Source organism: Parus major, chromosome 2 (assembly GCF_001522545.3).
Source record: "Parus major isolate Abel chromosome 2, Parus_major1.1, whole genome shotgun sequence".
Taxonomy (NCBI): Eukaryota; Metazoa; Chordata; class Aves; order Passeriformes; family Paridae; genus Parus; species Parus major.
The window spans coordinates 20,692,119-20,718,747 of NC_031769.1; the positions used below are offsets into that span (position 1 = coordinate 20,692,119).

General features: G+C 38.2%; 1 protein-coding gene across 1 annotated transcript in view; it reads left to right on the forward strand.

Moving 5' to 3' along the window:
- ITGA8 (integrin subunit alpha 8) overlaps positions 1-24,951 on the forward strand; it is a 110,661-nt gene extending 85,710 nt beyond the window's left edge. Inside the window, exons 28-30 of the mRNA XM_015620050.2 lie at positions 10,879-10,980; positions 19,761-19,883; positions 21,123-24,951. Of these exons, the coding sequence (XP_015475536.1) occupies positions 10,879-10,980; positions 19,761-19,883; positions 21,123-21,209 (312 nt within the window). The 3' untranslated portion in view covers positions 21,210-24,951. The remainder of the gene's footprint in view (positions 1-10,878; positions 10,981-19,760; positions 19,884-21,122) is intronic.
- Positions 24,952-26,629: the final 1,678 nt, after the last annotated feature.

Below are 26,629 nucleotides of genomic sequence, written 5' to 3' on the forward strand. Positions count from 1 at the left end.
TCAGATACTAAGTGAAGTAATTCCTGATTTGTCAGTGCATTTTCTTTCTATGAACAATCAATCCCAAGAAACTTTCATGTCCTTCAGTTCCATTAACACAAATAACTTGCTTTAAAGAGGAAGCGTATTTAACAAATCTTACATATGTCTAGATACTCTAGACTGGATGTACCTCATTTAGGTTTGCTGAGTGAGTCATCTGCTAGTGCAAAAAAAAAAAGGCAAGGTCTGGTTCAAATTTAAGCCCAAAAGCATGACAGCTTGGATGTCTCTTTGTCCTTTCAAATCTGGGGATTAGGATGGACATCATCTGGTGCAGGCTTTTGCAAAGGACAGAAAATAACAGTATGTAAACATCTCTACAGCTATAGAAAAAACATACCTGTTGGGAAATAGAATGGGAATTGGATTCCAGTTTTTCCAATTTCATTAAGAGACTGCTGGACAAGCTCACACAGGCCCAGTCCCTGTTAAGTTCAGGTAAGAACTTCACTGCACTGGTTCTCTGTTCATAACACACAGAGACAGGCAGAGAGGCAGAGATATTATCCTTGACTGGAACAATGTGTGACAATTTTGAACACTGCAGTGGGCAAGCAATAACACAGAGGATCATGATCATTTTCTTCACCAAGCAAAAGATAAAGCTCCTTTAGCTACCTTCCTTACTGGGAACTGAGCCTGATGTATTCCAGATCCAGTCAAGTCTTCCTCCTCAGAATTCTGCTAGTGAAATATAATTAACTCGGTAAGGGGCAAAAAGAAAGTCTTGTGAAAAAATCCTGTGCACAGATCTTTAGATGAAGTTTCTAGGCTATTTACAGCTATTTCAGTGGAAATAAGCCTCATTAGGATTTTCCTAAGTCTAGATTAGTATATATAAAGAAATATCTGTAAGAGATTAAAGTTAAACAAAATTAATGAGAAACAGTTTCCCTGAGTTTTTGGCTGTGACAGAAGATGTGTAACAATTGAAATAAACTAGGTACAGAAGACACAAAATCTCTTTTTTTGGGTGACTCTTAGTAAAAACAGAATCTTTTTCTGGGGTGTAACCTTAGTTAGCCTGGCTTAGGTTCAGAACAAGTATAACTACATGAAATTCAGTGGCATATTTAATGCAAGAACAGTGGAACTCATTTTATGTTATATTAGTAATCTGAAAGTTAGATGCCAAAGCTGGTTGCTACCTCTATAGACAATGACAAGACAGAAAGTTATCTTCAGAGGATGCATTATCCAGCTGATTGGAAACATCTCTCTGTCTGATCTGGATGGGGAGAAGGGTCAGAACTGGGCCTTGGGACACGGGTGTGTGTGAACACACTGGGCAATGCCAGTGCTGCAGTCCCTTTAGCTCCTGCTTGTGGGCAGAGACATGGATGAGCCGTCCTGTGGATTCACTGGGTGGGAAGACCTCATGGGAAACACTCCTACCAGAACGTCTTCTCTTTACTCCACTGGCTTTACATACCCTTGCAACCAAACAGGACTTTTTATGGGCTGTGATTTCACCTTTTTCCTGTAAACATTTCTGTGTCCTTTGAATAGTAACTTGCAAGCCTTGTTAAGAATCAGAAAAACTCCACGCAAAGCAACAGAATTTTTTCCTAAGTAGAAAAAGGTAGCTTCCAGAGAGCTGTTGCATCCCCCCATTTATGTCTAATTAGTTGCAAGAATAATATGATCCCTATTTCACATGCAAACTTGGAGACAGTAAATAGTGTCCTAGGGTCTGGTTGTAATTCTTCCACTCATCTCAAAACAGTTCCCTTTTTACAGCCCCTTTTAAAATTAACAGTTATACAGCCATCCCATAAAAGAGTGTAGAACATAGTTTCCTAAAAAGGGCATAATCTGCTCTAGTAAGTCTGCAACTGTTGTTAACTAGGCTGAAATCTGCAGATTCAAACTGAGGATTAAAATGCAGTCAAAATAATCAGGATGACATGATTGTGAACCAGGAAGGACTGTTCAAAGGCCAGACTGAACCCCACTGTCATGCTTTTGTAAAGAAACTAAGGGTAAAAGTCTCTTGAGAAGCATTGCAACCTCTTTTGCACATTCAGTCAATATAAAAGTTTTCATATGCTAAAGAAATCAGAATAATGGTGACATACAACATTGCTCAACTGTGTTATAATCTAAATGAAGACATTATGATTTGCAGAAGAAATATTTTGTGCTCATTAAAGCCGAGAACACAGTGTCATGATGTATTTTCTTCTTATAGATACGCTAATGTAAACCTGAGAAGGGTTTTATTGGAAGTGATTGATTTATGCAAGGATGAAATAATGAATGTTTTTCATCTAAGTTATATGGGCCAACATGTGTATTTTGTTGCCACAAAAGACCTGTCATGTACTGAGCGACTCCTTCCTCTTCCACTTTGTTTAACTGACAACAGCTGACCCTTTTGTCTCTTGACAGTTGTAACATGTCACCTTAAAACCCAAACTCCCATAACAAATAGCAGTTAAATGACGTGCAGTAATTTGACACGTTTGAATAAATAAAGCAGCCCAAATTTCCTAACCAGCCAACAAAGATAGAGACAGACATTGTGCAAAGGTCAAGAAGAATCACATACTTTTTTGGATTAACTTCAAAGTCTGGCTGTAAGTATGAACCCTCTAGTAAAGCTGACTTTTGGATTCAGGCTTGCTGATCAGGCAAATAACAGCCTGATTCATTCAAAACAGAAACAACCGTACATGGTTATGTTATGTTGTGTTCTGATGGGGTTCTATTATGTCTCCATTTGTCTAATCATATTTCTGAGTCACCTGAGGGAGACCCAAGGGGATCTGATCTAGTATTCTTTGAATGGATGGATACCTTTTAATATAAGACTCAGGAGTTGTCTAGTAAAACATATGTTTTGAAAATGCATTTCTAAGTGATGAATCTGTGTAATCTGTCTGGTTTGTGACAACCTTCAGGCTCCAAGCTCCTTGGAACTTAAAACATTGTGGGATATGGACTGTGGGATATGGAACTCAGTACTTTCTTAGCTACTATTTCATCCTGTATGGAAAATTTCTCATAATGATACCAATCTCCTTCTGGGAGAACTAGGGGAGGCAGTAATGTACAAAAACCACAGAGGATGTATCAGGTTCCCAAGAAGTCTGAAGTTTATTGTATTTTATTGTAATGTTATTGAATATAATTGTATCGTTTCTCTTGACTTTTTGACAGTTCCAGATATTTGAATTTGGCACTCCTGATTGTATGAACTTTAATAGTTAGAAGGAAGAAAAATCTAGTTTTAATCAGAAAAAGTTGAAAAGCAAGAGAAGCGCCACTGCATGTGGGTGCTCTCTTGGTACCCAATGCCATATTTTGGCTTCTCTGTTAAATATTACCTCAATGTTTCTGAATGTGTACCGATACTGTTTCTTTTTAGATGCCTAAAAATGGAAATATATGCTTGACATATTAACAATGATGGGTGCTGCAACACTCATATCTTAACTGCCTGACCCCAGACTGGTATCCAAAACCTGAACTTAAATACCTAGGCTCCCTGTTCAGCACATGGAGAAAGTGAGATACTTCAGACAAAGTGACTTGCATTAACCATCAGGTTGGTGCATGAGGGCTGTTATCAGGAGGATAGGAACCCAAATTTGGATATAGTGGGAATATGTTCACCCTCTCTGGACACAGAATCCAGTAATAGTTTATAGTGTACCTATTGAATTAGTTAAAAGGACTTGGTTTATTCCATATTAATTGCCAGAAGCAAGAGCTGGCAGTCCAATGACTAGAGAATTCAGGACTGGAAGACACAAATTCAATTCAAACTCAGCTTAAGAGGCCTCAGATCCCTGCTTTTTAAAATGATGGTGTTCTCTTCTGCTGAAGCTGCACCAAGAATATAAAAAGAAATTGAGAGGCCTGGAAGGGTATAGAAAATGACAAAGACCATGATGTAATACCTTGTTGGTCTGGACCATCAACTACAAGTTCTCCCAGTCCTGGCATCCACCTTTGCCTCCATTGCCTGGAATCTGGAGCTGTCACCACTGTTAGAGTGCATGTTTTAATGAAAAATTTTGTTAAGAATTTCTGTATTTTGTCACTGGTGAGCTCTGAACCTCTTTAGTGTGGTAGAAGTTCTCTAAGGCAGGTAATGCTTTTGTGGTAAGGATTTGGTTCAGCTACACAAAGGCCATTAGAGGAAGAATGCAGATAGCCTGTGCAGTGGGACCACACGTGTTGGCAGAGGCTTGGAGCTCAGAACAGAGGTGAACTGGTCGAGGTGATGTGAAACAGGTGGGAGATCCTCTTGTGTAAGGTCCTTTATTTGTTCACTTTTTCTCCTCTCATCTTTACTAAGGCAGCAATTATTCAACCTGTAAGTGGAATATGACCCCAAGGAATAATACTTTCTGTCTTCAGCATCCTCCAGCACAGAACCTCTTTCTGTGTCCAGTGGAAAACATCTCAGTCAAGGGAAGATTGCCTAGTATTTTCAAAGAATAATTCTGCAGCCAACCTTAATTCCCTGTGTGTGGATGGAAGTGGGGAAACAGAAAAATTAGTGAGAGAGAGATCTTGTGCCCTCATTCATTGCCATATATAAACCATATATGGAAGTTTAAGTAGATTATTTTAATTCAGACTGAGAATTAAAAGCCAAGAATTTGATGCACTGGCCTTCAAGGCACATCTAATAACAAAAGGAGGAAGTAATCAGCAAAATTTTCAATTGCATCAAAAAACTGTTTTTATTTGAAAAAACAAAATAAATAAAACCCAAAACTTTGGTTGTCGCCAAAAATACAATATTACACTGGATTTCATTATTTATGTGGAATGAAGGCTAGAAAGGAAGACATTTCCATGGGGCTGAACTAACTGGAGGTCTTTTGGGTGTGGGCTAGTTTTGTTTTCTTTCATTTTTATTTAAAATATTTTCAGTGTTAACAAGAGCAGAACATGAGACTCTTCCTAGATGTGCTACAGTATAGGTAATGTTAGGTATATGAAGAAACAAACAGATTAATAACCATTATAGTCTGTTTATTGACATCTTCTGGAATCACAATAAAATAGCTGCCTCTATAACTTCAAATTGGCTGTTAAAATGAATGTAAAAAATACAATATGTGAAGTTCAAGAATATAATGATAAAGAGAAGGATGTGTTGATTTTCAGAGTATTGTCTTTGGTCACAGCTATATTTGGGTGGACATATCTTCTTGCTACAAATAGCACAAATACTTTTTGACCATATGTACAGTCACACATACATTTTTAAACAAATTATTAAGAAGAAGTAGTTGTATGAGCTCTAGTCGCAGCATTTACGTAAGCTACTCTGTTGGAAGCAGGTTTTGGGAGGTATGGTCAAAGAAAGCAAGCTAATGAATTCCCAAAGCATGTATTTAAAAAGTATTGCTTACTCTGCCAGACTCCAGCAGACATGAAGGGAAACAAATTTTAATCAAGCAGTGCCAATATTGTTGTAACAGCACTGAACTCCATGTGCAAAAGTCATAAGTTCTTGGGGTGAAAATACCACCACAGCATGCAGCTTGCCATAGGGGAAGTATATGCATTTCAGCTAGGGAGACTGAGCTACATCTCAGCAGAAAATAAAAAGGATTTGCAAGAGCCTGAACAATTCTCCATAGAGGCAATGGAGCAGAGTCATTCTGGGGACTCTCTCCAGTAGCTGAACTCTTCAAACCTGCAGAACAGCAATAATCTGCCAGTCTTTAAGCTGCTAACGGTTTTGTTCCTCCTATCCTCAGTCTACCTCCCTGGGATCCAGATTTGTCCCTGAATTTCAGTGTAGTAGTCTCTGAATGCCCACATGCCTTAGAGATGCTTTGTGGGGGTCAGCTTGTGCTTGAGTTTCCTGCAGAAAGCATTGGCATTCCACTGGAGCTTGGAGAACAGTCTTTCAAATTGTCAAAGATCTTCTATCACTTCTCACATTATTTTGGTCTCAATTGTACATTGGAAAACACTGCACTGAATTATTTATTTGGAACACTTTCCTTCATTTCTGACTGCTTTTTTGTCTTGCAACTTTTAAAGAAAATAAAGGCTTTAATTCAAAAATCTATTCAGAAAACAAAAGCATGTAGAGAGAGAAGCTTTAATAAATACATCATCAGTGTCTGCCACCCAGGAAACACAGGGGATGGCCATGTTTTGCCTGCTTCCCAGAATATTGCAAACTACTGTCTCAGCAATGAGCACAAGATCAAGTTCTGCTTGTTCTAACACAAGGGGAACCACAAAAGGCCAGTGTAGTTAGGGCTGGGCTCTCCACTCTTGGTCATTAAGCACTGGCACAAATACCAGATTCTTTCTTCTTCTTCCTCTGAGCCATGACTAAGTCCTCAGCTTGAATTTCAAACCACAAGTGCTGCAGCTTCCAGTAAATACAGAATATTTAAGTACACACTATTTTAAAAAATTACATAGTAAAGAAATGTTTTTTCTTACAGTTGGCTTGAGAATTATAAAAAAGGTAGGAAAGACAGCTGCTTGTATCTCAAAGGTGTTAGTACAAGTAAGAATCCTGCTGTGACCAATGTTGACCACAGTCATTGTTTTCAAGTCCTTTGACACAAACACACAATTCATAAATGCAGGAAAATACTCTCTGGTTTTTATAGTCTCTATTCCTGTATTCCAGCATTTCCAGGAGCCAAATCAACGGTTGAGGCAAGTTGATAGCTGTGGTCACAACCAAGTTTATTAACCCAAGCCAAGCATTAATCCACAGGAAGTACCGTCCTCTGATGTTCTTGTTGCTGATATAAGCTGAAAATGAAATAAGCCATGTATAGTAGGTGAAAGGTTTTATTTTTCCATTAGTGCTGGGTATCCTTTATAGGAGGTTTCAAGAGAGTTAATGCCTTTACTGTACCTTAGCCAATCCAGCTGAATGTCTAATCTCTACTTCTTCAATAATATAACATATTCTGCTCTCTCCATTACAGATAATGCTTATAAATCATATAATCATATCCAGAATCCTGCTTAATGTTAATTGCTTAGGATTGAAAATATAAGGCTTTTTTCGGGGGTTTTTTCTGAATGCACAGCCACAGAAACATGCCAAGATTTTGTGTGAGGAGGAATCTAGTGCTGAAGAATAAAATACAAAGAATGTCTTGAGTCTGGAAATGGAAAATAATTAATGTGATAAGGAAAAGTTATTTTTCTGAATATCACCTCATAGATGATCAGCACTGTGAAAGTATATAAAACTTCTTATTTACCAAGCCTAATTTTTCATTTCAAACACTATTGATAGAAATAGATAGATATTGATAGTTCCCTTTCATTTGATGCTATCTGTGTTAAGTAGCTGATTTGACTATCCCTATGTAGTTGTTTGAAACAGATTTTTTAGTATTGCTTTTTCCTAGTATAAGCCCCAAAGAGAAGTTGAATTTTCTGATAATACCTATTCAGCTGTTCTCAATATTTTAAAAGAAAAAAATTATGGCATAGCCAAATGAGTTCCAGAAGGCAATAAATGTGCTGTCTTTTTGTCACCCTTACATATTTGCAGAGAAAATTAGTTTTTTAAAAGGAGGCTGAATGGACAAGGCAAATACCAGAGCTACAGCCCTGGAGCTCAGGAGAACACCCTTTACAGGGATCTGTTTGGAAGAGCTCCATGGGAGATAGTCCTGGAAAAAAGAGAAGAATCAGCCCAGAAGAACTACCGATTCTCCAGGATCATCATCCTTAATACTCGAGAACAGTCCATCCTGACAAATGGAGTTTTTCCATCTTGGTACAACTCAAACTTAACAAAGATGGTGATAGGTTAAAGGTTGGACTCCATCATCTTGGAGGTCTTTTCCAATCTTTATGATTCTATGAAACATAAAAGAAGCAGAGTCAGTTGACCTAGTGCAAGGAATGTAGAGAGTTTGGAAAGTAGAAGCCCACCAGCACCTGAGCCTATCAAGGGACTATAAAGGGCATTAAGGCTTCTGTAAGTATATCAGCAGCCAAAATAAGACTAAGGAAAATATGGGTCTTCTGCTGAATGGGACATAGAAAAAGCTGAGTTTACCCAATGCCTCCATCACCTTTGTCTTTACTGGCAAAATCTGCATACTGTAATCCAAGGTATCTGCAACCAGAGAGGAAACCTGCAGCTATCAACATTTATCTTCAGCAGAGAGATATCAGGATAGGGGAACATTTAAACAAAATGGACACACAAAAAGTCCAAGGAACCTGACAGAATACACATAAAAGTCCTGAGAGAGGGGCAGTGAGAATGTGAGGCCTTTCTCAATTATCTTTGAAAGTTCATGGTGATTAGGAAGAGTTCCTGAAAACTGCGAGAAAGCAAATGGTAACACCTGTCTTCTAGGAGGATTCAGAGAACTATAGGTCAGTCAACCTTATTTCAATCCTTGAGAAGAGAAGGTGATAGAGAAAAAAATGTGGAAGCCGTTTGCAAACATCTCAAACATGACAGGAAGATGACTGGAAACTGTAAGCGTGGATTTACAAAAGGGATATGATGCTTACCAACCTGATAGCCTGATAATTTGCAGATGGTTATGAAGTGGAAGGTTGATACACCAGTTGTTTGTACTGCCCTTCAGAGGAACCTCAACTGGCTGGAGAAGTGAGTTGGCGGGAATTTCATAAAGTGTGACAAAGGAAAATTCAAAGTGATGTACCACAAGAGGAATAATCCTGTGCCCCAGTACATGTTATTCCTACCAACCAACCAGAAGGAGGTGTCCTAGCAAAGAATCTTGGAGTCCTGTGGGATGCAAAGTTGAACATGAGCCCACTGTGTGCCCTTGCAGAAAAAAAAAGTCAACAACCTCTTGGGCTGCATCAGGAAGAGCGTTGCCAGCAGACCGGAGGAATTGATTCTTCCTCTGTACTCAGCACCAATGAAACAGATTTGGAGTTCAGTCCTGGGCTCTCTGAGACAAGCAAGTTGTGGACATACTGGAGCAAGTGCAGCTAAAAGCCACAATGATGATAAAGGGCTTGGAGCATTTGATATACCAGGAGAGGCTGAGAGAGATGTGAATGTTCAGTCTGGAGAAGAGAAAGCTCAGGAGGGATCTCATCAGCATGTGTAAACATCTGATTGGAGGGACTAAAGAACACACTGCAGGGTCTTCTCACTACCAAAGAACAGGGAAAAAGCACAAATTGAAATACAGGAAATTCCATTTAAACATACTCCCCACTTTTTACTTGGAAGGTATTAAAAAAAACTGGAATAGGTTGCTTCTTGAGATTGTGGAGTTTCCGTTCTTGGAGATATTCAAACCCTAACTGGACATGGTCCTGAGCAAACTGTTCTATTTGATACTACTGTGCCTGTGCTTGGAGCAAACAAACTCCAAACGTGCTCTCCAGCCATGGCAGTTCTGTGAAAACTTTGATTTGGGTCACGGTCATTCAAATGCATCCAAGTTGGCTCCCAGGCTTATATTATGCTTATTTCAGGTCATTTTCACAAAACCTTTCTCTATCAGTGAAGGAAAGAAATAGCAGCCCAAATTATCAAGGGGTCTTCTTACCTCAGTCTTTGCTCAACAAAGGCAGAAAGAGGAAAAGCAGTTCTTTGAGAGGGTTTATGCCTTTGATGCAACCGGAAACTACACAGGAAAACTGAGGAAAAGATGTTGAGCAATCACACAGGAACCAAATCTTGTCAGTGAAGAGCTCCTAAATGTGTGAGAAATAGAAGGAAGGAGAAGGTTTTGCAGAAGGGGGTTTAGGAAGTGACAATGATGTTCCAGATATGCTGGACTGAAAGAAGCTCATGGCAAAAGGAAAGACTGCTTTACTTACAAGGCTGTGTCTCTCTGTAAATCATCAGCCAAATACTGCATTGAAATCTGATCATCATATCTCATAAAGAATTAAGACAGGAAGCAAAAATAGGATAATAATAATAATAATAAATATAGGAAAAGGATATAAAAGTCATAACTCCTAACCCTCTAGATTTCATTGACAATATTAGCACTTAAAAATCTAATGCTTCTCAGAGAATATTGAAGCACTTCCAAACGAGATCCGTATCACTATCCCAGATTTACATGGGAGGGGATATACAAGATAAGTTTCATGTAGTGTCACCCAGAAAATCAATTGCCCATTTTGTCTGCCCATCTTTGGGTTTATTGAAATGCTTAATGACAGCTATATAAATGTTTTACTAGGTGGCCAGTTAAACAATATCTGCTGTACATTCCTCTAACATTGACACAACTTAGTAAACAAGCAAGGTGAGCAGGATTTTTGAGCTCTACTGTAATGGGAAATCAGTCACATTCTAAGCCTAGCTTGACTCTGCCTTGGCAGAGGAATTGGACTAGCAGATCTACAGAGGGTCCTTCCAACCCAGACTATTCTGTGATTCTGTGTATATGAAGTTCAGAGATGGTTATTCCTATTGTTTGGTGAGAAGGCACAGACACTTCTTTGATGTTATCAGGAAGCTCTACCAACCTGGTCTCAACATAGGCCTGTAAATGTTCTCAATAGACCTATGTTGGTTGTTGAGCCTGGTCAGCAAAGGTGAGGGTTTAAAACACAGACACCCCATAAACTTCACCCATGCTTTTAACTCACCTATTTCAGAGAGAATATGAGAAACAACTGTATGTATCTTTCTCCATATCTAACCCTTCTTCCCCATTTTGAACATGTGGCCTTTGTATTGCAGCTTTATGCTGTATTTATCTAATGGACACATACAGGTCTCAATATTCCTGCACTCTTCACCAAAAGAAACCATCTTTGATTTGTGAAATCAGTGGAGTTTTTTTGTCTGCTTATCTTTCATAATGCTTTTAAATATAAATATGGATTTTAATAATTTCTTTTTTTCTGTTATTTCAGAGAAAGAATGATCTCTATAGTCTTTCTTCCAATGTTTCCTTTGAAGTTAAGAGCATGCCATACAAAGTGCAACCAGCAAAGCTTCCCAAGGGAAGCATAGCAGTAAGTAACTGAAAATTATGTCTTTGTGTGAAGCATATGTATTTGGTCACTCTGATCACAGCTGTGAACATTCTTATAGAGGAAAATATCGAGATTGGGCTTTCCTGTGTTTCTAGTGTAAATTCCTCAAATAATACCTAAAGGAAATAACTTCATTACTTTCTGTGGAAGTTGATGATACATGATTCTAATTACATTTTAAAGTAATTTTTTGCTGAACTAATGTGCAGACTGCTTTATTGCAAGTAGGATGGATTTTTCACCCAATAGAAAACAGAACTGTGAAAGCAAGTATCTAGTTACTTTGTTTGGAGTAAAAAATCTGGAGGAAATTTTTATGCAAAATCCGGAATCATGTTTCTGTTAGGTTTACAGATCTCACTCTTCTCCCAGTCAGCAGTTCTCTCACACAAGCTTGTGTATTGTCTACAGCAACTTCTCTCTTATCTGAATTAAGCTTCTTTGATACCCTGATTTTCAGGAAGGTCTGTATGCCTTTGTCAGATTTCCACCTCACAGCACATCAAGTGCAAAATACAAATTTACTTGGTAATCCTTATGGAAGTTATAGATAGATGCTAAAGTACTTGCCTTATTTGCAGACTAAGATTTGTATGGTCCTGGAGTACTATATGAAAAATTAATTTTGGAGGCATAAGTTTGATTTAATTGTTTGCTGGTGCTGAAGGATTTGGCTTGGGGAGCACTTCAAAGTAATTTTCTTCTTATGGTGTCTAATACTGTGGTTAAAATTCACTCCATTTTGTCATTACTGATAGAAATAAGTAAAATATGAGGGAAAAAATTTATTCCAGTATAAGAGTAATCTGAAATTTTAAGGTTTAATGTTCTCATCTTTATAAAGATTCATCAGTTATATTCCTTCTTTTAAAAGGTAAGCTCAATTCAAACTTTGCCAATTGAATTATTTTGGAAATACATCATACCAGTCTGTTGAGGTGTAGTAGAAGGGACAGAATACTTTTTTACTTAGAAAACCAACAGAATAATACACTTTATAGCTTACTAAGAGTATATTTTAGAGGATAAAGGCTATAAAGTTTTGTTTTGTACGTGCACAGATTGAATGGTTGATTGATACTTGCTCTGGGAAAACACAAGGTAAAATCTTGGTTCTGTGTGCACAGTGACTCCAACCTCCATCATCAGTAAAACCATGATTTCACTAAAGAGGATTGGTGCTTAATGCAGTATTCATCCAGAAAGGTTCAAAGGCACCAAGCTGACAGATATGCTCAGGCTCTTTTATTTTCTTGCAGCATGTGTTCCATACCAGAAACACATGTGCAGAATTCTGTTGATAGTGGGGCCTTCATCTGGGCTGGAGTGCTTTACCCCAGGTGATAGCCTGCTGTTCTCAACAAGTGTCAGATGATCTACCAAATGATCAGATAAGCATTTCATTCTCTTTCTCCAGCCAGTATAATGCTTGTTATTTGCAGCAGATGATTTACAGCAAAATGTCTGTAATGGCAACTGTAAAATGTTGAAAAATGATAACACTTTTATGTCGTTTCATATCTGGACATGGCAGTGGATGCTTGCCAGCTCTACAGCTTGATGTGTTATATATGCATCAGTTCTTTGATGTTCCACTTGCAAGAAGAAATATTTCCTTGAAGTTGGGCAAAGCTTAATATTTTTGCTCCTTCTGAAAAAGATCACTAGTTGTGTTTTAAAAGCTTCCAAGGATTTATTTCAAGGTTTATGGTTTTCCTTCAGACAATGAAAGGGTGGAAGAAAGATTCCAATATTTTTCAAATCAATTTTCAAAAGTATATATCTAATAATCAGCTCGCACTTTAAATTTTATATAAAGAAGATAATATATTTTAAAGAACAGAGCATATGTCCTTCATTTAATTCATATAGTGCTGAATTCCAATTATACAAGCTGGTATTTACTTTTAGTTTTAATGGCATGAATAATCCCATATATATCAGTAACCTACAGAGTCATGTAGTCCTATTTGTAGCTCTGAGGACTTTATCATCATTATGGAATATAGGTCTTGGACACATGAATCTTGAAGACAGGGTCATGACAAAAAGGTCTGTGAAACGTTAGGTAAATGTAAGAAAATCTGGATCTTTTATAATAAAACATTAGAATGAAAATGTATCAAACAGAAAATTAGTATGGAGCATAAACCAGAATCCATTGTATAATAGTATCCATCTATAATAGTATTTCCCTTAATTTTGATAGTCTTATAATTTCAACCATATATTATACAACTGGTTGAATTTCCTTGCTAACTGTTATTTCATTGAGGAGAAAATTTTCATTTTTTTGCTACAAGTATTATTATGGTAAATAATACTTACTTGGTGAATTTCATGTGCAACATGAAAGTACTTTTTATTACAAAAAGTACAAAGTTAGAATAAGCAGCAATTCTCTCTATTTTAATTTATGATTCTTGAGCCAGTTTGGGAGTTTAGTAAAATAAGGTTGTTTTTCTCAAATGTTTGATAGTGGATGCCTTTAGTCTAAACTGTTTGACTAGTGTCCTACAGTGAGTAACATTGGTTTCAGACTAGGGCCTGTAACTTCCTTTAGTTATTACATGGTGATAGTACTTTAAACAAGCTTATATTCCTCATTACATATATTTGTATAAACATTTGTAATGTAAACATAAATGTGACTTCAAGCTCAAGGGAGCTTTTGCATTCTATTTTGAGCATTTTTGAGAATATGTAAGAACCTCATGCTGTAATGGTTGGATGGAGACATGTAGGAGTACAAAAGAATTCCTCTTTTTCAGTTTCTCAGCCTCTGTAAAGAAAATTTCTGAAGACTAAAAGACAGGTCAACATAGGCAGCAAAAGCAGTAGCACTAGAATAATAATTAATTTAGCTGCTGTTCCTTAAAGTAGCACAATAAACTATGGAGAAGTTATTTTTATTTTTTTTAAAGTGTGTCTTTTAAAGAACCAGGGAGGAAAAAAAATAACTTTGTGAGCACCCCACTGGCATGCGTTGAATTCTGACCCCACAAATGCTGGAAGTTTGCACCAGACAAACCTAACTCCCACCTATACACATGGAAGTGCCAGTGAACCAGCAGATTACTGCATGTGCTTCCCTCTGTTTTGTGCTCCCTTCCAGAGGAAGCAAAAACTACTTTGAAGACTCACTAACACCAAAATCAGAAGCAAAATCCAAACCGGACAAAAAGGCAAAACCCCTAATAATTATTTTATCTACTTACAGCAAGCTTAACAATGGCACAATTTTAAAAATACACGTTTTAAAAGCCTCTCCAGAAGAACACTTATATAAGCAACAAATGACTTTCATGGAACCACGAGAGGTCTTATGAAGTCAAGACTATCTGACAGCATCTGTGCTAAGAGCACTGTGGATTTTATTTCCAATAGCAAACAGAGGCTCTGTCCATAACTCTTGGCTTGACTTCACCCTCATCTCTGTGCCTGAGGCAGGTGCCATTCTTTGGCACCCTTTGGATACACTTCAGCAGTGTCAAAGTCAGATGGCTCCTCTCAGTTCTGTGAGATGTGCTTTTCACCTACCTGACAGAGAAGCAAGCATTGTTTTCAGCGTTCAGCATAAAGTCTTGTCCTGAACAGAGAGGAAAGCCAACACGCATCTAAAGTACAGAGTCAACATGCAACACTTGTGTAAAAATTCCACTTCATATTGTCCACCTTAAATGGAAACATTCCCTGGCTCTAATCCTACGGTACTAAACCTACTACATGGAGGAGAACAAAAACCAAGCTGAAAATACAAACTTGTTTTAAATCAAAGTCATATGTAAAACTGTTGTGGACAGCATGGGGTGAAGAAGCAACAGTCCTCTGTAAAAATGGTGAAACAAGGCAGACAAAACTGAAGGAATGGTTTTTTTCTGTCTTCCCCTCCAGCTTCTGCCTCAGCTCTGTGGGTGTTCAGGACTTGCAGTGTCAAACTGTTCACCAGCAATTGCATTAGTAGCCTTGCAAGTCTTTGTGTAGAGTATAAAGGGTGGCAGCCCAGGGCATTATATCCTACTGGTAATGCACACAGGCAGGAGTGAGACTGATGCCTACATATAATTCCCTGCTCAAGAAATAATACTCAAGCACAACCATCCCCTTGCTTTTAAAACCCACAGCAAAGAATGATTCATGGGAAAAGGGTGTGAGTGCAACAGGATGGTTTCAAGATTTTAGCCAGCAAATATTTCATTAGCTTTGGCTGAACTCAGGCTAAAAGAGAAGAGAAATATGCCAGCTTTGCAGCAGCATTCTGCTTGATAAAGGTTAGACCTAATTTCTGCTGTTTTGCTCTTTGCTGGTAATCTAAGGACTATGAATGATACCTGCTCTTCTGTAAGATTACAGTTTCTTGTTTATGTTTCACCATTTGTCAAGCTCCAGCTAAGCTACTGAAATTAAACTACAAATTGCACTTGACTGTAAAGGCAGAATGACAGAAGGAAGAAGGGAGAAATGATTCTGAGTACAGGGAGTACAAGCATGGCTGAGTGATGCTACACCACTCCTAATTGTTTAGCACCCTCAGAAAGATCCATATGTCCTTGTCATGTCAGATCCATGACAGGTGCTCTGTAGATATCAGAAGAAGAGCTAGTTTGTCTTACTGTTTTCATAGCCTGAGAGGAAAGAAAATGCCGCACACAAATACAGCAAACATCTAGAAGTGGCACATAAAAGAAGGCATGGAAGGCAACATGTGTACTTGTAGTTGCATACACTACTGTCAGCTTTATCCAAAACCTAATGAAATCTAGCATTCCTAATGAAATAGTCTGCTTCCACCAATTTCAGGAGGATCTCAAACATGCTTTGAAGTCTGGATTGACCCTACCTAATTTTGAACAGCAAACTGGCACACATTAAGAGTTTAGCTGTTGCTCTGCTCCTGTGCAATCATGAGCTGCCCTATGAGCTATTCAGACCTACACACCACACAGTGTTTACTTCACCCATGTCTCAGAGCACTGTGGTGCTGAAGTAGTTATTTAGATTGGGTAGAAGTGGACTTGGTGCCCAAGGAACCAGATGTGGTCCAGTTAAATACTATCTGAAGAAATCTGTAAACCAAAACTTCTTCCTACTCCAAGAAGTACTTGTCCACTCAGATAATTTCCATATTCAGGATGTACAATTTCAGTAGACTGTTGTCATAGTTTAGGAATGGTACTCCCCGATTTAGTTCTCCCACTAGGACTCTCGAAACCATGCACTGCTTGCTTGCTTCCCTGCTTTCCCCTCACCCTGCAACGGGTTGGAAACAAAAATTGAAGGTACAAAATGTAAAGATCAGGAGTTGATATAAGAACAATTTACAGGAAATAGCAATGAGATAAGAAAATTAACAGTAATAGCAGCAATACTGATGACAGAGGGTAGAAGAAAGGAAAGATTGACAGGGAAGCTCCCTTACAATAGACAATACCTGACAGTTTCCTCTGCCAGGCTTACTCGACTAGGAGGAACTTTGGAAGAGACTCCCTTCCCCCATCTCAGGCAATAATGGGAGCTGTTGTAGAGTAACCCCCAGGTCCCGACTGTGCCCCCTCCAGGCTACGGCAAAAATTAACCCTTTCCTGGCCGCACCCAGGATGACTGTCCATCTATCAAGCCATCCATACCTAGCCAGCCACTTGTCAGAATCTTTGTTCTGTTTTATTGATGTTCTACAATCCAGCCTAAAGCAGCAATGCTGATTCCTATTTCCTCATTTATCTCAGTCACATTATGCCACCTAGGAATTTGGCTGAAGCTACCAGCAGCAGAAATGGCAAAATAAAGTTTTTGCATGTAAATGGGTCTTCCCTGTGGTTTGGTCTTGCTGTAAAATGGAGTTAGTAATTTTATTAAACTTGAGACAACAGAAAACCCTGCTTGCTTTTTTTTTGTTCCTGCTCTTTTACAAATATTTTTTTTAGGATGGTTTTGGTTAGTCTTTCACATTAGTGCTCCAGATTCACAGCAACATGCTCAGGCAAGTGATATTGTTATGAACAGAAACCATAGTGAAACTAAAATTTTAGACGATTAAGATATGCAATCTGCATGTTGACAGTGTGACAGTGTCAGGTCCTTTCCAAACAATATTTAAAATATGTAACTTACTGTATGTAGTACCTCAGAGTTTGCCAGCAGAGGAAGTGCACATTGTGAATGAGTTGGGATTTTTTGGACCAGTGTGTTTTTGCTGTCTTGGGGCCCATGAATTTTCATCAGGACTTCCCAACTCTTGTGCTATATGTGATCACACATGGTTCAGGGCAGTGTTCATGATTTTCAAGCAGTAGAATGGAGATGCTTTCTTCTTTAGACAGCTGAGCTCATAGCTTTCTACAGCCTTCAAGCAGCTCCTTGTAACTGCATCCTTTCTGTTTTGCCTGGTCAGTTAACCTTTTACTTGAATTCATCTTTTTCCTTAATTGGCTTTTCTTGGGAGGAATCTGCAGACAGTTCAAATGACCCTTCTCTCATTTTCCCTGCCCTTGCATTTTAATGCCACTCTGAGACACAAGCAGAGCCATTCAAGAACATTTTATCCTTACTAAATAAGCTCTGCTCTAGCTGAATCTAATGATGCAGAGAGACTATGAAATTTTGCAGTGGTTAAGAAGCAACCCAAAGAGGAGGCTGGCAAAGGGAATGGTATTCCTGCAATGGCATGGTTATCACCTGACTGGACCATCAGGATATCTGTTGGGACATAAGGGTGACATTTCATGAGTTGTTTTATTAATGCTGCTTGCCTTAAAATCATTTTTATTGCTTTAATCAGCTCTCATATTTATTCTTTGTAGATGTTATCTTTTTGAAATATTTTATACTTATGACTATTTTGAGCTGCTCCAAAGAGGTACTAGCTGTGTTTGTTAGGTCAACAATGGTATGGCCAGCACTGCAAGTACTTCATCTTCAGAGCCAATATTAAAGTGCAAGCACCAGGACTGGGCAGTGTCTTGGAATTTTCTGTGTAACCCTCAGTGTCAACTTTGGCAGAAACCAAGTAGTTTCCTACATAGAAAGTTTGTCCCTACATTTTGTTTCCTGGGGAGGGGTAGTATAAAAAATATGTGCATTGGTAGAGCTCACCATCACCATCTCTGTAAGCATTGTGTCAGAGTAGGGAGCAGCTGGCTGCACAGATGAAGTGGAAGGGACTGTTCAGAAGTGTTTTCCAATTAAGCCTGCCAGTAGCTGGAAGACAGATCTACTGGTGCCTTCAGAATGAAAAGTCTATGAGAGAATGCTGATCACAAGAAAAAGTGAGAGAGGAAAGGACTGGATGTTGCAGAAAGGATTAAATGATTAAATTTTCCATCTTCAAGGAGAGAAGTGAGAGGCACAGGAATGGAAACAGTTTTGAGCTGAACTACAGAGTTGTGTCCATTCTTAAAACTTAGGCTGCTGTTCCTTCAATGAACAAATTAGAAATTAGTATTTTGTTAAATTTCTAGTGCATCAATCACTAAGATAATAGAGGGAAAAAAAAAAAACATAGAAAGAAGATTTACAATGAGTGCAGCTTAGGGACTGGACAATAGCCAAGAAACTTATTAGAATGAGTAGATTTCCTAGCTATACCTTGAGTACAGAAGAGGAATATCATTTGAGAGTTTGTGTCATCAGTTTCTTTGCAAACTGATTTCATCATGTCATAAAGCAAATAACTTCCATCTGTCACATACTTATCCTGTTTAAAGGAGACTAGGAGTAGACAAGAGAGGTCCAAGAGAAAACCCCAGAGAGAAATCATATCCTAGGCTAACAACAAAGAGAAAAGTTTGAGAAAATAAACTAAAACCAAAGGGATATAATTGTGTTGGAAGAGCTAAGGAAAGCCCAAACTCATTCCTTCCCACTTGAGAGTAGCAGAGACAGAGCAAATATTCAGTGATACTGATGAGGAGCCTTCCAAGCAGAGCCTAAGAGCATATAATGAATTTTGTACAAGGTATGGAAAGGAGAGTGAGGAGGAGAGTGTGGATGTCCCCAAAAGGAGAAATACAAAAGGGTTATTACTACTCTTTGTCCATATGAAGGTCTAAAGAGAGAAGTTTGCCAAGTCAATTAAAAGTTTGGTAACTGATGTTAACATCTGCTGCTTTGTAGAGCCTCAGACAATGAGAGAGCGTGTTTCACGCTTGTTTCCCCTTTAGGTAATAGTCTGTATGCTTGGCTTCTTTTAAAGAAGATAACATCAGACTGTATGTTAGGCTTTATCAGAAGGACAATACACGCTGCTTGAGTTTCATTTTTGGACTGCTTAGCTGAAATACAAATCATCGGAAAAAATGTATACTGGTATGTCAGCAGAAATTAAAATAAGAAAAATGTAGCTGGTATCTACTGTGGTTTGAATTAAGAGTTTGGGCCAAAGTCAACCATTGTTTGGGAGTAATTCAGTGCAGTTCAGTGTACTGGCCTAAGCTGTACCAGCATATGAGCAGAACTTTGCTCCTTAAATGTTCGTGAAGCATCTGCACAAGAAGGCACTTTTTTTGCCACTCTGTATTATGGGAAAATAATTTATATGTCTGATATTACAAGACTTTTATATATGTGTAAATTCCATTTCTAGTAATTATCATGAACAAGTGGAAAGGAAATTACAATAAATTAAGCCAACATGGGAAAATTTCAGTCAATGTGTATTTCTAATCTGAAAAATGCGGTTGAAGTCAATGCTTCTAACCTTTGTATTCTACTTGTTTTACTTACTTAATTTTTGTTCACTAAATGTATTCCTCTCATTGCAGATCAGAACATCTGTCATTTGGTCCACCCCAAATGTCTCTTTTGAGATCCCTTTATGGGTTATAATACTAGCCATACTTCTTGGACTACTGGTACTAGCTCTGCTGACCCTAGCTTTATGGAAGGTATGTTCCATTATTTCTGTTACTGCTGCTATAAAACAAAGCCTGAAAATTCTGAAAAATTCTAACAGATAAAAAGAGAGGCTAGAATTTTGTGATTTTTAACAGTGTGGAGCAAAAGCGACAGTACACGTGTCTTTTTTGTTTTGGCATTTCTGACATGCTAGTGTCATTGACCTTTATGCAGGGAACTTGTTTTCAAAGTCCTCCTTTATTTTTGAAGCCTGGTTACAAATGGGCATACAGAGTTTGGCTCTGTTTCCCAAGACCTATGATCCTCTATTTCAGGATGTTTAGGTTCAAAAAGAAGTTACTCTAACTTTGTTTTCTCTGAATAATTCAGGAATTTCCAGTTTTTGTCAGCATGGAATAACATTCCCAGTTCTAAGAATTTTTAGAAGATTTCCTTTTATGTTAATATATAATATATTTTGTTTTCTTAAAGTTTTCTGGTTTTGTGTTGGTTGTTACACTCCCTTCACAAGTTTTAAGACGAATTACTGGAAACTACTATATTAAGGGGAGCCAGTGTAGCTTTTGTACTTCCTCTCAGTTCACTTTAAAAGTAAGATTGAAATAATTTCTTACATTAGGATATGGTTCATCTGTCCTTAGCTGCCTAAATGTTATGGTTAGGTGTACAGCCTATGCTAACTTCCCAGCTTCACCTGGTCAGGTAGGAGCAACAAAAAGCCATGTCTAAACATGGGGGGGAGAAATTATCTTTTGGTGGTACCTTCCTTTAACCACTTGTGAACTTTCAACCTTTCAACTGAAAGAGTGACTTTCAGGCAGTTTCAGTAAGATGGGATGAATCTCATCTTTAGTGATCCTTAGACTGCATCACAACACTGTCCTGTGGACATTTCCCAACACATCTCTTATTATTACTGATTGTCAGATAAAATCTGTTTTCTGAATGAGTGCATTGCTGGACTGAGAGGAGCAGATTTCTCATTAGCATCAGCCCATACCAGCATTCAGATCAACTTTACATCTCCTGCAAAAACATCTTTCACATAATTTGGATTTTTAAAGCTGTGCTTTGGAACTCAATGCCTTGCATCTAAATCTTTCACAGGGAATGATTTGGATAGAAATAAAACGTCTTCAGAGTCTCTCAGCCTGCCATATATTGTGCCCAGCATTTCAGGTTGACTGAGTGAAGAATCCAACTGCAGCTGAGTGCTCCTGTGGTTGTCTTACCATGACATCTTTGTTTCTGTTGATTGTTTTCTGCAGTGTGGCTTCTTTGACAGAGCTAGACCTCCTCAAGATGACATGGCTGACAGGCAACAGCTGACAAATAACAAGACTACTGATGCTTAAAGGAAGAGAGTGACAGTTCACGTCAGAATCCTGCCTGAGAGACTAGAAACACAATGAGGATTAAATGAAAGATTCCTTCCAACCAGTCTTCCTTTGTACCTGCAAGTGACATGGTGTCAATCTGATCTATGCAATGTTCTGAGAATATGCCACATGATGGCCATCCTTGCCAAAGAAAGCTACTTATCACTGCCTTATAAACATATTTACCACTGAACAGAATTTTTATCCCATATTCCAGTCTACGTTTCAGCAGATGCTTCTGAGCACATGTGGTATACTTAGATGCTTCCAGGACAAGCCCAAATCTCTCAAGGAGAGAATGCCTTCATTGCTGTATTGTCTAGAAGATGAAGCAGGACAAACCTTCTGAATGCTACTGCAGAGTACCTTTGAAACCTCCCTAAGAACTTCTATGAAATTATGGCTCAGGGAGACAGGCAATATATCAGTACTGTGAAAGTACTTCTGAAATACAAAGGTAGTCTATACATAACTTTATGGACGGTGCACAATTATTTATTTTTCCACCTTTTTGGAATAAGTATCTGATATAATCATCAACATATATTTTGAGAGAAGAAAGGAAAAAATAATAGAAAACACATACTTTGCATGTAAATAGGAAAATAAACACATTGTACACCCAGAACACAACTTCCATGGCTACAAGGTGTTTTGCGAAGCAGAAGATTTATGGAACACTTCACAAGATGAGACATATGATAAGCAAGTACACATTGTATCTCTTTCAGCCCTGAGCTGGCAGTATCACAGCCAGATAACTAAATCCATGCACAATATAGAACAGAGATCAGTTACCCTGTCCTTGCTTTTCTGATGGCTGGCAGCTGAACACTGACACAGGATACAGTAATTTTTGAAACATTGTTTTAAATTATCACAGCCACACTGGTGATATTGAAAAGGCTTGGGGGGGTTTGAGGCTGGGGCAAATTTTCTTAGCTTTGCCCTGTTACTTTGTTGAAATTGCCTCTTAAAATGGAACAGCTATTGCCTTAATTGTTCACCTGAAGAAATCTTTGCCTTTTTCATTTTTCAGTCTACAAGCTGGCAGCATCTTGTAATGCTTTTGGCAAGGTTTAGGGCTTAATAAAATTATTTTGGAAGTAAAGTCTAGCAGGAAAGGGTGACACGATTTGTATTTTTGCAGAAAAATAAGATGCCAGCCAGCCAATCATGAACAAAAAGAAATAAAGAGTTTTTGAGGTAAAAAGTAAAAATATACACTTAGTGTATAAATTTTAATTTATTATTTTTTTCTGTGTCTAAGATTCCAAATAAGAGATGTTTCATTCTTTCCCTTCTATCAGCAAATGGTCTTTATCTGAGCAGGGGCTCTAGGCCCTGATCTGTACAAATTTTTATGTGAAAGCTTAAGTCTTTCAGTGCTGGCTGTGAATGTGAAATTCAGGAGGATTTTTCATTTTGTGAAACATACACATCACTTGCCTTCTCCTGAATTGCTTTTCTTTCCAATCCATCTCAGCTTTTCAACTGGTAAATGGCCTCATCCATTCTGCCACTTTTTGGCTCCTTTTAAACAGCTGCCCTTCTGCTTGCTAATACTTCAAGATAGGAGTAGTCATGAGACATTATCAGTTCTGCCAGTCTGTCACAAGATTTTACGGTTTTATCATTTCTTGTATGCAGATTAAGCTGAGAAATCCAAGCAGGAGCTGTGTTTCATTCTTCATATGTAAGGCAAATTTGTGAGACCTTTTATGGAGTCTTTAGCCTATCAGCTGCAGTGTGCCCACAAGACTTACAGAGAGGAGATGTGTCTCTGAAGCATACAGGTGAGCACCTGTCTGCTTCACACAAGAAAGCACCTCTGTTTCCTAGGGATGGGGAGACCTCACAACTTCCCAGTCCCCCAGAAAACCATTAACAGACTCCTTCCCCCAGACGGTTTTGAGCTGATCCTTTGTAGATTAGAGACATCAGCTGATAAATACCACCACAAAGCAAGCCTGCCCCATATTTACACACCTCTGTATCCCATACATTCCAGGCAAAATCATTCTTCCATGAACAGAAAAAGTGAGCTTCCAGCTTTTGTAAATATTTAATTGTTGTGTGCAGCAGCTTCAGAAATAATACCAGCAGCTCATTGTAATCATGTCATCTGCTCAACTCTGATGAAATAGCACCATAAGGAGATATTGAACATAGGACTTCTGTATGTGCAATACTTTATATTACTTATATACCTGAAGCATGTTTACACTGGCATTTGTGGTTGTTTTTTAAACTTTTGAATATACTGATAATGATTACAATAAAGGAAAAAAGGAATTGGGGGGAGGGGGAGGAAAACAAACACAGTGCTGTTCAGTATTTCTTGCAATGTGGTTTCAATCCTACATTGCTCTGAGGATGGGACTAGATGACCTAATAAGATCTCTGCAGTTGTAACTTCTACAGTTCACTTTTGAGCAATTACTCTCCATTTTAATGATGAGCAAAACATGTTCAGATGCTATATTTAAACAAAAAAAGAACTTCAGTGACTGTTGGGTCTGGCTGGAATCCATCGGCTACAGCTGTGTAATGTCACTGGAAACCAAATTAGAGGCACATGATCTGACAAACAGTTACTTTGAGCAATACTTTGTTTTATATTTCTACATCCTTGTAGATTAAACTTCCCTCATGGAAATGTCTGGAGTTGTGTGTTGTTAAGGACTGCAGTCTATTCCCAGCATTTGTGGATAGTTTTGGCTGCAAATTGCAAACAGCTTTGTGGAGATTTCTGTGTTTCAGTGCTTGCCAGGACTGTTTATTCCCTGGGGAGATTGCATCCTGGATGTGGACACTAGCAGGCAGTTGACATAATCTTTTCCCCCAGTATATTAGTACTGTGCTACATGATAACCTCTGCCACATCCCTACATGACTGAACTTTTGTTGCAGTGATGTCAGCTTCTTAATGAGTTACTAAATGCACTTTTCTGTAAAAGTAATTCAGCCTTATGCTTTCCAATGTATGTGGTGAGTTTCTAATTGCAGAGAACATAAGAGGAGTCCAGAGAGCAGGAAAACCAGAAGATTACTTTAAAAATTAATCTTTTAAAACTCTTTATTGCTACAACTACCACAGCAGTCTAGTAAATAGAGAGACATTCATCTTTTATTTCACATGCTTCTTCCTGAATTTGAGAAAGGCTGTCCAGTTATTTTAACCATGCAGCAGACTACATCATATTTTCATGAAAATCTCAGAATTTGCAGAATAGGGATCTGTTAAAAATTTTAATTTTACCACAGGTTCATTTTTTTCTTGTTACCATTCTGTAATCCATTTTGAGCTTTTCCTGTTTCTCACAGCTTTTACAGGTTTCCCACATTATACAGCTCTTGAAAGCAACACTGATTTTCTCTATGCTTTAGCTGTGAAATTTCCATCCATTAGCAAGAATATCTTCTGGTAGGCATAGCTTACATTAACTAAAAAGCCTTTTGAGAACCAGCAAAACACCTAGAGATACACAGGGGAAAGAAAGCCCCAGTCAGCCATGGCCTATGGTTCTCCATTGCAGCAAGCTTTTTTTTAATGAAATACCATCTGACACACTGCCTTTAGGAATTGTTTATGAGTGAGTGTTTTATTTATGATTGTTGGCAAAGATCCATATTAAAATGTAGTGTAATGGCAGTGCCTCTTAACAATAAAAAGTCTTGAATTCAGCTCGTGCAGGCACCATGATGTGACACAGCAGGAATGCTTTTAATATTGAAGGACTGTTCTTTTTCTTTTTTTGCCTTTATTTTGTATTGGAAAGGCACACAGCTATTCAAGATGCTACCCTACTGTACACAGTGATTTTTAGAAAAGAGGAATGGAAGTAATTGTTCAACTTGCTTTTCAGATGGTTTCATTTGTTTTCAACATGTTATTCTACTTAACCAATGCACTACATTTCATTTGGTTGTATATTGTTCTTTGTTTCAGTGAGGGTTTGTAAAGCAGACTTCAAGGAATTTCTTCCAAAACTGGACTGCCTTTCCAGAAGCCACTCAAGATAGCAGTGGCAGAGCAGAATCCAGGATACTGTGTAAAATGGTCAGTGCATTACAGGTGCTAGCTTACTTCTCAGGAGTTTACCCAAGTTTATATTCAGAATTGCATTAACAAAATATCAACCTTAGATTCTCCATTTCTTTTGTCAAGGAGGACCAGGGTGTGCCCTGTTTGTCATTTCTGTAGAAGCCAAACACCAACCAATTCTCACAGCAAAGCTGGGGAGAGGAGGGCATATTTTAAACTTGCACCAGACAAATGTATAGCAACTAAAGCAAGTGTATGGCAAGAGCACAAACACCATCTCTCTTGTGATGTTCTCCTAGTCATGAAGGTTAACGTTTTTCCAGCTAAAGCACTCTGCCCATTTATCACAGACCTGCAGCACCAGAAAATAATCTCTATGAAGCTGCAAAAAGTTGCAAAAAAGCTTCCATAGATTTCATATTCTTTGTTGAAATTTTACATTATGAATTTATATGATAGTTCTTCAGACAGCCTTACTGATTGTTTTTGTTGGTCTTTAATATTTTAATAGCATTTGAGAAAAGATAGGTCAGCATAGTAAGACCTGAACAAGAAAATAGATTTAAATTAACAGTGAAGTCTCACAGGAGACCCACACTTATATCTGGGTTACTCTTTTTCCATTTCAGGCTTGGAAGAGGCATCAGGAGATAGCTCAGGTGAGGAGTGTTCTGGCTTTGTTGTAACAAATACTCCCATGCCAACTAATACAAAAACCAAAAAAATTTTGTTTTAAACAACCAGGTCTATCATCTCCTCCTGTGTGCTCTGTATATGAGAAGAGGCAGAGCATGGGTAACTGACACTATTAAGCTAGGGGTAGGAGACATTCACAGTTATACTCAGTACACCAAGAAGAAACTTTCTTGTGGAGAAGGACAAAGACTAAAATTTCTCACTGGCTAAAATTAGGAAAGATTTGTTTTCACTTGAGGAGAACATGACCCCATGGAAGCACTGCCCTTCAAGCACCATGGGTACAAGAACAAACACAAGGTAGCTGCACACAAGAGACTCGCTATCAAACAATTAAGGAGGCTACAGGATACTACATTAACTGTAAACAACTTAGAGAGTAGGAGGAAGCTCTAGAGGAAAAATTAAACCTTTAAACACATAGATGTTATCACAGATCAGAAGCAACAAAAAGGATGATTAGTAAAATGGATGGATTGGAAATAAGGCTTAGCTGCAGGAGATGAGAAGTTGTGACCCTAGAATATAATGAGATTAATGATCTACAACAGTGATTTGATTTTTTTTTTTTTTCCCACAATGGCCAACTGATTCATTGCTCATGCAAAGTTTGAGGAAAACTATTTCCCTAGAAATTAGATAATGAAAGGAA